General features: G+C 32.9%; 1 protein-coding gene across 3 annotated transcripts in view; it reads left to right on the forward strand.

The window, feature by feature from the left end:
- Positions 1-13,242, forward strand: part of PHF3 (PHD finger protein 3) — a 76,921-nt gene that overhangs the window by 8,415 nt on the left and 55,264 nt on the right. For 2 of the 3 annotated variants that reach the window (XM_063097011.1, XM_063097008.1), the window contains exon 2: positions 2,310-2,578. The exons of the other annotated variant lie outside the window; for it this stretch is intronic. In XM_063097011.1, the coding sequence (XP_062953081.1) occupies positions 2,335-2,578 (244 nt within the window). In that variant the 5' untranslated portion in view covers positions 2,310-2,334. The remainder of the gene's footprint in view (positions 1-2,309; positions 2,579-13,242) is intronic. 3 annotated transcript variants of the gene reach the window in all.

The raw sequence follows: 13,242 nt of genomic DNA on the forward strand, positions 1-13,242 counted from the left end.
TTGTAGAATTTTACTAGCCTTGAGTCGCTCTGGGAATGAGTGCATTTTTCAATATATTCAGCATACCGTTTTTAGAAGGAAAGTTAGCTTTTTGTTTCTAGTGCTAAAATGGCCTTTTTTTCTTTTTGATTCATCTGAGGAAAAATGATTACTAATTGGGATGCAACCGTATGAAGAGAAAGTAGCTTTGGCCCGTGGTAAATTTTGGATTCCAGCACGTTCAGATAAATGAATTCTTCGATATTTATAATCTACTTAATTTTGTAAACATTTAATAAATTTTTTTCATAAATAACTTAATTATCAGAATTTATTATACTTAAATGTTTTTGGAACTTAAAAATGTATTATTGGAAGTATTGGTGATACATGGTAATCGAGCCTTTCTTAGGTTTTGAGGTAGGGAATTTCTTTTTTTTTTTTTTGGCAGATGGCTAGTACAGGACTTGCTCTGCACCACCCCAGCTTCCTCCCTCATTTTACATTTGCCTTCCTCGTTTTTGTGGGCTGGCCTGTACATAGGAAATTCTTAAAGGAACTTTTCCTGAGTTTTCATCAGCATTGTTAGCTACAATTTTCTATTAATTAAGAGAATGCATATAAAATAACCAGCAAGTCAGTATATAGTTAACATTTTATATCAGTATTTCATTAAAATTTCTTTTTTTTTTGGCGGCTGGCCTGTATGGGGATCCATATTAATATTTCGATGTAAATAAATAGCAAAATTTGAGAAGAGATCCTGAAACTCTTCTGTTTAGAAGGGGATTAACTTTTGTGAGAGCGAGGACATTTTGCTTTCTTTTTCTTAAATTGAGGTACAGTAAACTGTATTTTTTAAAAATGAACAGAGTTGTGAAACCACTGCCACAATCAAGGTCATCCCTCAAAGTATCCACCAGTTTCTTTTGTATTCTGTCCTTCCCTTATCTCCTAACCCAGGCAATCACTGATTTGTTGGAAAATTGTTTTTAAAGTGCCTTTGAGTCAAATCTCCCCAGCACCTTAGCTCAGTGTGGAAGGGTAATAATAGTTACGGGCATGGGTTATGGAGCCTGAAACTTGGGTTTGAATTTTGGCTCTTTGTGTGATTTTGGGAGAAGACATTTAAATTACTTAAGCGCATTTTCTTTGTAAAACAAGTATAGTAATATACCTTATTTATTATTCGGGAGTAAAATTTTATAAATGTAAGAAAAATGTTTAGCACAATATGGCATACAATATGAGCCCAGCAAATGGTATCTCTTAACTTCCTCCCTCATTTTTATAGGAGAAGAATTCAAGGCCAGTTTTAGAAAGTTATGGTAGATTTGTTGCTAATCTAAAACACCTTGGTATAATGGAGCCTAGGATGTTCTGAGTTAATCAGTAGAATTTTCTGGCTAACGATATGAAGTTTTTTGTTGATTTCCCCTCCCCCCCCCCATATGTTGGTTCACTTTTCTCTAAGACCAATATTGAAAGTAATTCAACTTTCAATAACTGAGGCTTCTTCAGAGCTTGAGATGACTTTTGCTGAGTGATATGTCATATGTAGGTACAATTCAAATAGGAGACTAATAACTTGGTATCTTTATAGACCACACATAACTCACTAAAATAAAATTAAATACATGATATAGATGGTTTTCTTGTTGTTTATTTTGTTTTCTCCTGAAGGGGGAACCCAGAAAAAGTGTGTATATGTGCACGTTTTTGCGTGCGTGTGTAGTTTTTTGAGTTTTGATTTGTTTGGTTTTGTTAACAGTTTGCATTTTCCTCTCCTGCCCCACAAAAAAGCTTTTTGTTTATATATATTACCTTTCTTTAAATAACTTCAGTGGTTTGTAGATAAAACAAGGCTACTTTACCATTTTAATAGGTATGGGACAATAAATGATTTGATTTTAGTTCTCTTATGTGACTTATTTTAAAAGTAGTGATTCTTAAGTCTGATTCTTAATTTATGAAAAGGTTATGGTTAAAAACGTAGTTTTTATGGTTTAAGCCATGTAATTCTTTCAAATGTGTCAAATTCATGGACTATGTAATGGCAATTTTTTCCCTAAAAGTAATGAATTGAGTGAACATTTAATAGGATTTCTGGTAAAATGATATTCTACATGCATGATGAAGAAACATTATTTAGTAAAACTTCGTTCTACATTTCCAAATGTATATTCTAGAAACAGTGAGGATTTTTTTTAAAAACAATTCAGAAATACCTTAAGTGTGTTCTTAGACTCAAAACTATTAAATAATTTGGTATTAGGTGATTTTCAGTTGATAGCTTTATTTCTTATGGTATTTTTTTTGTCTTTCTATAGGGCTGAAAGACACACAGAAGTCTTCATGGATATAGTTGATACATTTAATCATTTAATTCCTACTGAACACTTAGATGATGCCCTATTTCTAGGATCCAACCTGGAGAATGAAGTCTGTGAGGATTTTAGTGCAAGTCAAAATGTCTTAGAGGACTCGCTGAAGAACATGCTCAGCGATAAGGATCCTATGCTAGGATCTGCAAGTAACCAGTTCTGTTTGCCTGTTTTGGATAGCAATGATCCCAATTTCCAGATGCCTTGTTCAACAGGTAATTCTTACTTTTTTTTTTTTTTTTTTTTTAGTCTGAAATTTAAAATAAAAAATTTTCAGAATTTTTTCTGTTTTTTGTTTTTTTTTTTTTTTTGATGGTGAGGGTAGTAACTTTAGGGTTCTTTCCTTTGAATTTAGAGCTTTTCCAGGCATCAGAATTAGAATTTAAACTAAATTTTCTTCTAAGTAGTGTGGAGTTATCTTTGAGGATATTATGAATATAGGTAGGGTGACCATATAATTTTTCATCCAAAGTGGGACACTTTTGAAGATCACAAGGGATGCTGTTAATAACTACATTATACAACAGGTGTAAATTGGGATTCTTCCTAGCAAATAGGGATTTCCTGGCAAGAGGAAGGCTGAATTGACCTTTCTCAATGTCCCTCTGGACTTTCAAATTTAATATATTGTTTGCTCCCATTTCAGCTCCTTTGGTATTTTGTACATGTATCTTAAAACCATAGAAAGAACTCTAGACCTGTGCTGTCCAGTACAGTAACCACTAGCCACATATAACTATTGATCACTTAAAATGAGTATAGCCCTGAGATGTGCTATAAAATGCACATCAGTTTTTGAAGGCTCAGTATGAAAAAAAGATTATAAAATATCTCATCGACTTTTAAAATTTCATCAATGCATTAACGATGACATGTTAAAGTGATACTTTGGATATTTTTGGTTAAATAAATTATTAAAAATTTTACCTTTTTGCTTTTTAAAAAAAATAGTTGCCACTTGAAAATTTAAATTTATGTATGTGGCTTGCATTATATTTTCATTGGACAGCACTCCTCTAGGATTTATAGTTGAAGTAACTGAAAGACTGAGGATAGTAACTTTGTGTAAGGCTAAACTATTCTTGGTAAGAAATTTCTTTGGCATTATGTTTACATATGGAAAAAGTGTAGTTTTTCTTTTATAGAGCAAAGAAAATATTACTGTAAACTTGAGGCAATTGGCTATTCTGTAAGCTAAATGTCGATAAACGTAAATCAGCCTCACACAGAGAAGTTAGGCTTTCCCTCACCATTCCCTAGAGTAGTTCACAGGTTTATGTGATGTTGATTTGTTTTTCAGTGACTCTGGACTTCTCCTGTAGTATAATTTTTCAGTATATTTTTCATTTCCTTTTAATATTTTCTACCTAATATTTAAAATTTAATATAGTAATACTTAAAGCTTGGAAAAGGTGGTCTGCTGTTCACCCATAAGTTTGTCAGATAACTGGATGAAGATTTAAACACTGGCTACTAGGAATATTATTTTTATTTTACAGTTCTTAAATACTGAGGTCTTTTGCATTGCTTGCTAATGGTATATCTGAATTATTTACATTGTGTTGTGTTATCATATAGGTTTACATTGTTTTTGTTGTATTCTAAATGTTTTAAAGCTTTTAAAATTTTGTTTTATGTTTGCATTGTTCAAGTTTTTACTTTGGTGCTTGTGTCAGTGCAGTAGCTCTAATTATCTTTATTGTTAAGCACTTTTGACAATGGTTGTATGCTTACTGTTTCCCAGTTTAGTCCAAATTCAGGAAAAACATTTAATAATTATGTGCGTGTTGCTGGAACTACAATTACCTTCAGGGATGTTATATTGAGTCTAGAATTGGCACATATACCATCCTGGTAGACTTTTTTTACTTATAAATTTCTAGCCCTTTTGTAATACCAGTATTCCTACTTGCTGTTCTTTTTTTTAAAAAAAAAAAAAATTGATTTCTTTTGATATGAAAAGTTTTTATTGATGTTAAAAGTGTATTCAGTTTTGGTGAACATTTCTTTTGCTAATAGAAGACTTAGAGCACCTTTATTGAAGTACTTAAAATTTTTTTGAGGTATGATTTATTAATACTTGTTTATGATTCTATTATCTTTTAAACCTTAACTATTTAAGAACTTAAGTAGAATTAACTTTCTAAATTTTTTTATTCAAATTTGTTTGCTACTATTGTTTATCTTGGATTCTGTAGTGGAACTGTTTGTATTAATATATGTGTAGTATATATGTTTTTAAGATATGTACGGGAATATATGAGGGGAACTTAAAATAATAATGAAGCTCTTTTGTTTAGGATTGTTAAATTTTATCGTGCTGGCAGGTAGAGGATTTATCTTGATTGCTTTAAAGCTCCTTTTGCCCTTTGGGATATTTGGTTCAGTAAAAGGCCCACATGTTTTCTAATGCGAGCAAAATGGAAAACGGTTTTGTAAAAAAATTTTAACTTTTTGTTTTTAAATAATGTTAGATTTAAGAGAGTTGCGAAGAAGAAATCTTATTGTAATTTAATGAAAACCCTATATGGACAATAACTTTCAGCTGTTTATAAAAATTACTTCAGCTTTTTGTTATGAAATAAAAATGACACAGTTCTTATCCAGATGTTTGTACTCCATAGGTTTTTACTAATTGTCTTGACTGAAGCTAAACAGGGAAATGGTCCTGTCTGTATTCCTCAGGCCAATGACAGCTTTAGATTTTGGTTATTTAGTAACCTTTGTTTTGACAGAGCTAAAATTAGCAAACAAATTAACTGCCCTGTCTTGTTCTCTGCTGTGCCGAACCAGGTTGGTTTCTGTAGTTGATAAAGATCAAGTTTTAGTTGACATAGTTGAGTGACTTGCCTTATATTTCAGCTGTCTCCAGAAATCATAGAGTAGCTTTAAAATTATAAAAATAGGAAAGAAACATGGAAGATTTAGCTGTCAGATGCATAAAAATTGAGATGCTAGTTGTTTCATTTTGAGAGATAGCAGCCAGTAGATTCCTGATCCTCTTTTTGAATGCTTTTGACTCTGTAAAGATTAATTTATCTAGCTGCAGTGTTTGCATATGGTTTTTAAATGTAATGTGCCCAGTAATACTTTTTTTCAACTCCAGTGATTGAAGAAAATCATTAAGTATTTGGGAAATATTTGATCTTGATGATCAAATCAATTATTGGTATTCTGTTACCCTTAAATTGAAATCAGTATTTTCCAAACTAATTGGTTCATGATACAGAATATATTGTTTTTTGTATACCTCTTGAGGAATGTATTCAAAATCATTGAAGTGATGTTTACTGACATCATTGTAATGAAGGAATTATCTCTCATTTTACAGAGGTGTTCCCCTTTTACATTGACAGCTATGATTCATAATGAAACAGTCTTGCTCTCACTATCAGTTTCTTTATATGATACATTGAAAAAAAAAAGTTCAGTGGCCTAATTTGATTTACCTAGTTTTTACTGTGTAGTTCAACACTGTCGTAAGCCCAGGAAGATACACTGTAATTTTATGGGTATTCAGAGCAGCCTTTCATTCAAATAACACTTGTAGCTTATGTATCCTTTAGTGAAACCAAGATGTCCTTTCTAGGCTACATCATGGCTTGCAAAATCATCATGCACTGAATTAAAAAAAAAAAAAAAAAGTTTTTTTCTCCTGTAGCATGATTTTTGGAGATTAAGCAAATCAAAGTCATTGAACTTACAGGTGTCCTGCCTATTCACTGAGTTGATTCATGTTGTGTACCTACGTATTTTTTCCAGCTGTAGAAGAAAATATTTGCTAATATGCATGCACATGTGATAGTTGCTTTCTTATGATGAATGCCATTGATATTATATGACATCAAGCCGTGTTGTTTAATGAAAGAATTTTAGCTTGTGCTGTTTTTCTTCTGAGCAAAGTATAGTAATACACATTAAGACTGATTTTATAAGCTTCTCAGTAATAGTGTGATTTAGTCTTTTTTGGGGGGGCACACAAATTTTTAACTTTTAACCATATCTCTGTAGTTTGGGGCTTCTTCATCATTAGAGACATTAGAGACATTATCTGTGTAATATTGGAAAGAATTATACTGCATTTGTTCTGGAAAAATGATTGGTGTCCTAGTGTGTCACTGGGATTTATTTAAAAGGTATTTATGAATTTGATGGCTTCATGCTTCTCTTGGACAACACTTTCAATCAGTGCATTGAACTAAACATAGTGGCTGTCTGATCCAGTAAAATTCAATTTTCAGACATTCGTTATTGTACTCCCTATTTATACTTTTTTGGGGGGGGGTATGTAGTGAGCTATTTGCAAAAAATAATTATACCTGTGGATCCCACTACACATGTACGTTCATTCTGTATTTGTACTGGTGTCTTTTCATTATTTTTGTTTATTCTGAGTACTAGTATTTGATAATTTTGTGAGTTCTTTGCTTTAGTGAAGTCTTACAGCACTTGATCTTTTTGGGAATTGCATTTGAACAAGACAAATACAGATTTAATACATGTAAAGTATTCATGCAATGAGATAAATGTATTGGTTAAGATAAAATGCATGCTCTTAATTAATGTTAGAGAAGATTAACTGATTAGCTTTGTAAACACATGCATATAGCCTTTAAGAATAAAACTTCATTTCTGTGAGATTGATTATAGTAAATATTATTTTGAGTTTTACTTAGGTTTAGATTAAAGTGGAATATGTTTAGAAGAGAGCAAAGAGAAAGAGGCCAACACTTCATATAATTGGAGATGTAACTTAGTGAAGAAGAGAAAATGTTGGAAGGTGGAAAGAGTAGGATAAAGTAGCTGCCCATAGATGTTTGAAAGTCTGTCATACTAACAAGTAATTTGACTTCTTTATGGATAAAAGGGAAAGAGTTAGATCCAACAGGTAGCAGTTAGAGGGAGGCAGAGTTTGAGTGGCTAAAGGGAAGAACTTGGTGTTCCCCAGAATGTAATAATAAGTTCCCTGGGGATATGGGATTTACACTTTTGCTGGATATGACCCGTTGACTAGGGTGTTTCCTTGGGGATTTGGGCATCAGACACTTGTTTTTATTAGGTGACCTTTTAAGGTCTCTTCTAACTTAAAGTATGTCTGAAACTTTTTTTTTTTTTTTTATTAAAAATTAGTATATGTTCATTGTAGTCCAGAGTCCTGTCTGAAGACTTGATATATTTCATTGCTTCTTTAAATTATATGAAGTATAGCTTAAAAGTACAGTGATAACTACATTTATGTAAACAGCTTTAACTGATTTTAATTCACTTTCTTTCTTATCTTATTTCTTATGCTTTGTCTGTATTATAGACTATTGTTTCATTTAGACATTTGTAATGGGACATGCCAGTTGTTCTCAAATGTATTTTTCACTAGTCATTGCTACAAGTCAAGGATCCTTAATACCAAGAGTAACAGTTGAACTCAGAGGTAAAACAAATAAACCTTCTAAAATAAATAATAAAATGTTACTTTTTAAATTCAGAAAATCTAGAGGTAGAGAATTTCTGGCCCAAGGCCAGAGTTTTCCAATCTGTATCTTTATTTTGTATATTCTGTAGCTTTTCTGTATTTTACTTTTACCTGATTTCATTTACTTTTGTTTTCCTTAACATAACATAAAACCAAGTGTATTTTACTTTGCATTAACTGAATGTGTAATTTTCTTTTTAATTTAAAATGTGAAATAAAATTAATCTTTAACATTATATCATTAATATCTTTCAGTTTCTTCCTTTCATCTTATTGCTTCAGTTCATTCCGTTGTTATTTCTGAAGCCCATTGCTTATTTCATTTAAAAAAAAAAAGACCCAGCACCAAAAAACAAACCTTGGACCAAGACTAGTACAATTTTTATTCTTTGAGTTGCTGACTGTATTTTTGTTAAACTTGCATTTCTGTGCTGTTTTGACATAGTTCTTTTTCCAAAGTCCTGAGCATACTATTGGTTCTATTGAATCCATCTCCTCGACATCTCTCTCCCGGAACCCTCTGTCATTGTCCTGCTCCTCTCTGGGTTTGTCATTGTGTAGGCCTGTTGTACATCTCTTACTCCTGAGCTTTTACAGCCCTCCTTGATTAGAGCTTTTGTTTTCCTTTTTTTCATGTTCTTTCTTTGTACTCTCTTTGCTTAATGACATCCTAAGTAACTTTCTAATACCATTAGACTTAACTAATGATTTCCTTTTATATAGAATACAAAGTTGAATATCACCCTTCTTTAAAACTTTAAGGCATTTTTTTCTTAGCATTCTAGCATCTGGTGTTGCTGATGGGTTGCCTGATAACTTCTGTGAGGCTTGTTGCATTGTTAGGTGGCCTTCCCTCTATCCCAGCTTTATGATATTTTCCTTATCTTTTGGTGTTCTGAAATTTCATTGATGGATCTGGGTGTAGTCTTTCCTTTATTTTCCTGGGCACTTGGTGGACCTTTTCAATTCTTTGTGTTTTCTCTGCACACTCCTAGTAGACAGATGTTGGCCCATGTCTCTTACCTGTTTCTTATATCTTTTTCATCACTTTGCTTTATGTATTTTAGAGATTCATTGCCATGTTTTCCATCTCTATTTAATTTTGACAATTATTTTACTATTTCAAAGAACTCTTACTTGTGTTCTTTTTATGCTATTTTTAGTAGCATTCTATTGTCATAGAGATATATGAGTCTCTTTATATAGTCTGATTAGTTTTTTTGTTTATGTAAATTTTCCCATAGTGTTGCAGGCTTTCCCCAAATATCTGATTATTTTTTGTTTAAAATGGAGGGAAATAGGAAATTTAATCAGGTTTTGTTGTGAGATAAGTGGGCTTTAGCTAGATAGGCTGCAGTTATTTGGGGGAACCTTTATCATTAGGTGCTAACTGTCCTATTTCCTTCAGTTAGTTCATTCAAGGATTACAAAAAGATTTTGTTGCTTGGAGTTGAGTACTTAGTTGTAAGCTTTACTGGGTACTGAGATGAGGAGAAAGGGAAGGGGTTGACCCTCAGTATTTAGGCCTTCAGTTAATTCCTTGTTTCTAGCTCAGCTCACTACTTATGTCCTCTGTCATTTCGTTTCTAGATAGTAAAAGTCTGTTCCCCTCTTAAGCTCTAGCTCCCTTTGATTCTGGGGTCTGACTTTTTCATGTTCGACTTAATTCATTTTTTCTCTTCAGTTTTCTTTTCATCTTCCAGGGATGGGTTGAAATCTTTCATTTGCTTTTGGTCTTGTTACAGGTTTTTTACCTTTTATTCCTTTATTCTCATTTTAATGGGATTTAGTGGGGAACAGGAGGTAAAATATGTACAAAGTGTGCCACATTAAACCAGTAACTTTTAATTAAATCATAATAAATATAAAATTTCTGATACACAGTAATACTTAAGGATTTTGAAACCTTAGTATTTTTAAAATTTTTAAAATTTCGGTTTATTTTTTAAACATTGTAATATTTGTGGGGTACATTGTGTTTTTTCAGTACATGCATATATGGTACATTATTTCACTTAGGGTAGGTAGCATAACTTTCTACCTGTTATTCCACCACTCTTCTCATTATTCTTCTTTGTACTTCTCTGAGAACCACTTTGTTTTTTTTTTAAGTAGCTGAATTTCATTATGTATGTGAAAACCACAGGTTTTTTCTTTTTTTCCCCATTCATCCATTGATGGGCATTTAGGTTTACTGCATCTCTTGGCTATTGTGAATTGTGTTGCAATGAACATAGGAGTGCAAATGTGTATTTGGTATATTGATTTCATTTCCTTTGGGTGTTTACCCAGTAATGGTATATATAGCTGGGATATAGGGTAGTTCAATTTTTAGTTCTCTGAAGAACCTTTGTACTGTTGTCCACAGTGGCCGCACCAATTTACATTCCCAGCAGTTTAGGAGAGTTCCCTTTTCTTTGCATCGTCACCAGCATTTGTTATTTTCTGTCTTAGATAATAGCCATTCTCAGTAGAGTAAGGTGGTATGTCATTGTGGTTTTAATTTGCATTTCCATGGTGATTAGTGAGATTGAGCATTTTTTCATGGCCAGGACTGGCCATTTGTATGTCTTTGTTTTGAGAAATGTCTGTTCAGGTCTTTTGCCCATTTTTTAATTGGGTTATTTCGGTTTTTTTGCTGTTGAATTGATTGAGTTCCTTATATATTCTGGATGAAGCCCCTTGTCTGATATGTAAATTGCAAACATATTCTCCCATTCTGTAGGTTGTCTCTTCAGTTTGTTGACCGTATCCCTTGCTGTGTAGAAACTTTTTAGTTTGATGTAGTCCCATTTGTTTTGGCTTAGGTTACTTGTGCCTTTGTGATTTTGTTCAAAAAAGCAGTGCCTACCCTCCATTTGGCGTAGCATTTCTCCTGTTTTGTTCTAGTAGTTTCAGGTCTTAAATTTAGGTGTTTAATCCATTTTGAGTTGCTTTTTATGTATGGTGAGAGATAGGGGTCTAGTTTCAGTCTTCTGCATATGGGTATCTAGTTTTCTCAGCACCATTTATTGAAGAAGCTGTTCTTTACCCAGTGTATATTTTTGGCACCTTTGTTGAAAATCAGTTGGCTGTAAGTGCATGAACCTTCTCTATTATTATCTTGTCTTTGTCAGTGTTGAGTTTTACCCTGTTTGTTTATTCCATGTTCAGTTTGCATTTGTTTCCCTACTTTCAAGATTTTTTCACCTATTAGTATTATTAATCTTAACCGTTAGTTTTATGTTAGTAATAAAGCTATTACCAAACTTCTCAGAGTTTGCGAGTGTATTCGTTAGGGTTTCTAGATAAACAGAACCAATAGGGTGTATGTGTATGTGTGTAACCTTGACTTGTTTAAGAAATTGGCTTACATGATTGTGGAGGCTGGCAAGCACAAAATCTGCAGGGTAGGCTGGCAGGCTGGATACCTAGGGAAGAGTTGATGTTGCAGCCGAAGTCTGAAGGCAGTCTGTAGGCAGATTCCCTCTTACTTGGGGGACTGCCCTCTTTCATCTTTTAAGGCCTTTATCTGATTGGATAAGGCCCACCCACCTTGTGGAAGGTAATCTGTTTTACTCGAAGTCTGTTGGTTTAAATGTTATTCTTATCTAAAAAATAGATAAGTGTATATTTTTGTGTATAAACTGATTCCCCAATTTTATTTAGCTTTATAGTCGCAATATTAGGATGAGTTTTTAAATTCTGTTTTAAAAAGAGCAAAGAGGATAGTCATCTTCTTTCCCTTTTAAAGAATGTATTTTTGTAGGAGAGATTTATGAATGCCTGAAATGGCTCTTAGTTATTAAATACCAAGGGGTTGAGAGAGAGAGAGAGTTATTGGCCAGTGATTTAGTCAATCATGAATATTAAGAAGGTGCTGTATGGATATGCCTTTAATAAGTGCCAACAGGTAGAAGTGTGCTACAAGCTACCTTAAACTTTCTTTATCAGGTAAAGTATTGATTCAGGATGGAATTTGGTTAGGTATAAGAAAAAAAATATCTCTAATTTCCTTCCCCCTCATTTTACAGTTGAAAGAGTTATGGCCTAAGAATAAACATTAACTTGAAGAAAATTTGTTAAAAACGAGATGTGTTTGGCCTTATTCATTTAATGAATGGTCTGTTTTGTGCCTACTCGTGTACCAGGCAGTGGATATGCAAAACAAAACTTGAGTAAAACAAAACTTGGTCTCTGTTCTCATGAAGCTTAAAGTTTAGTATAGATGGTTTTTAAAAAATTTTTTAATTTTTAAAAATTTTTCTGAGTATGTTTAATAAGTTAGTTATTTACTTAACATACATTTTGGGAGAGGTAGTCTGCCATGGGCCTTGAGTGTCCCTGAACTTTCTTGCTGCATGTACCAAGAGTGCAAGGTCCTGAGCATTCTTTTCCTGGACCATTTCTCAGGCTTGTGATTACAGCAAGCAACCTTGAGGGATGAGGTAATGTTTGCTCCCTCACCTCTACTTTTATCCCAGACAAAGAGCAGGCTTGCTTAATGCTCATTATAAAAGCAGTAAATTCCCCACACTGTTCCTCTCCTCTGTTTCAACCCACTGTATGGAGACATTTATCTAGGCATACCTGTGTTGTCCCTATGGAACTTGAGGAGGCACGGGGAACCAACAGAACGTTATGATTATGCTGTTTGCTATGGCATGAATGACAGAATTTTTTGTCTCTGACCTAATTGTCTTGTGTCTTCTGTCAGCAATAGGCTACTTTGTTTAGTTTTCAAGTAGAGTAAAATCCCAGATTCTTCACAGTTCTCAACATTACTGTTTAATTCCAGGAATGATTCATAGGGACCTACCAAGCAGTTTAATTATGAAAGATAACAAATTAAGTTAAATAATTTATCTCCATGAAGGCAGAGATTACTTCTATATGTGTTTTTCATTTAGGCACTAGAATAGTAGGCGTATAGTAAATTTTGACTGAAAAAACAGAAGGAAAGAGTAGGGCCAGATACTAGGACCAGAAATTAAGATAATAAATAAAAATTGTGTGTTGCAGGTGGGCTCTTAGATTTCTAAGATTTTACTCTTAGATTTCTAGCAGTCATTGTGGAAGAGGAAAACATTCCAAGGCAAAAAATATAGTGTCCTGAATGTAAAAACAAGTCTAGTGCACGGAAAAGGAAAATTATTTCTGACTAAAACTAGAACAAAATTTCATTCAGTTTTATCATGTGTGATATAATAAAAGAAAATTCTTAACAACCTACTTTCAATTAACTTTTTCTTATATCCCTCAATATACAAGAGTACTTCAAAAAATTCATGGAAAGATTCTTATTATCTTTTAATTGTATTTTTCTACAAACTTTTTGAAGTACCCTTGTATATCTCAGTGTAAACAGTATTACAGGGACTAATATAATGGTTTTACCCAACCTCAGGGTAGATTTTAAGTTATCTTTCA

This window comes from Cynocephalus volans, chromosome 5, assembly GCF_027409185.1.
Source record: "Cynocephalus volans isolate mCynVol1 chromosome 5, mCynVol1.pri, whole genome shotgun sequence".
Classification (NCBI taxonomy): Eukaryota; Metazoa; Chordata; class Mammalia; order Dermoptera; family Cynocephalidae; genus Cynocephalus; species Cynocephalus volans.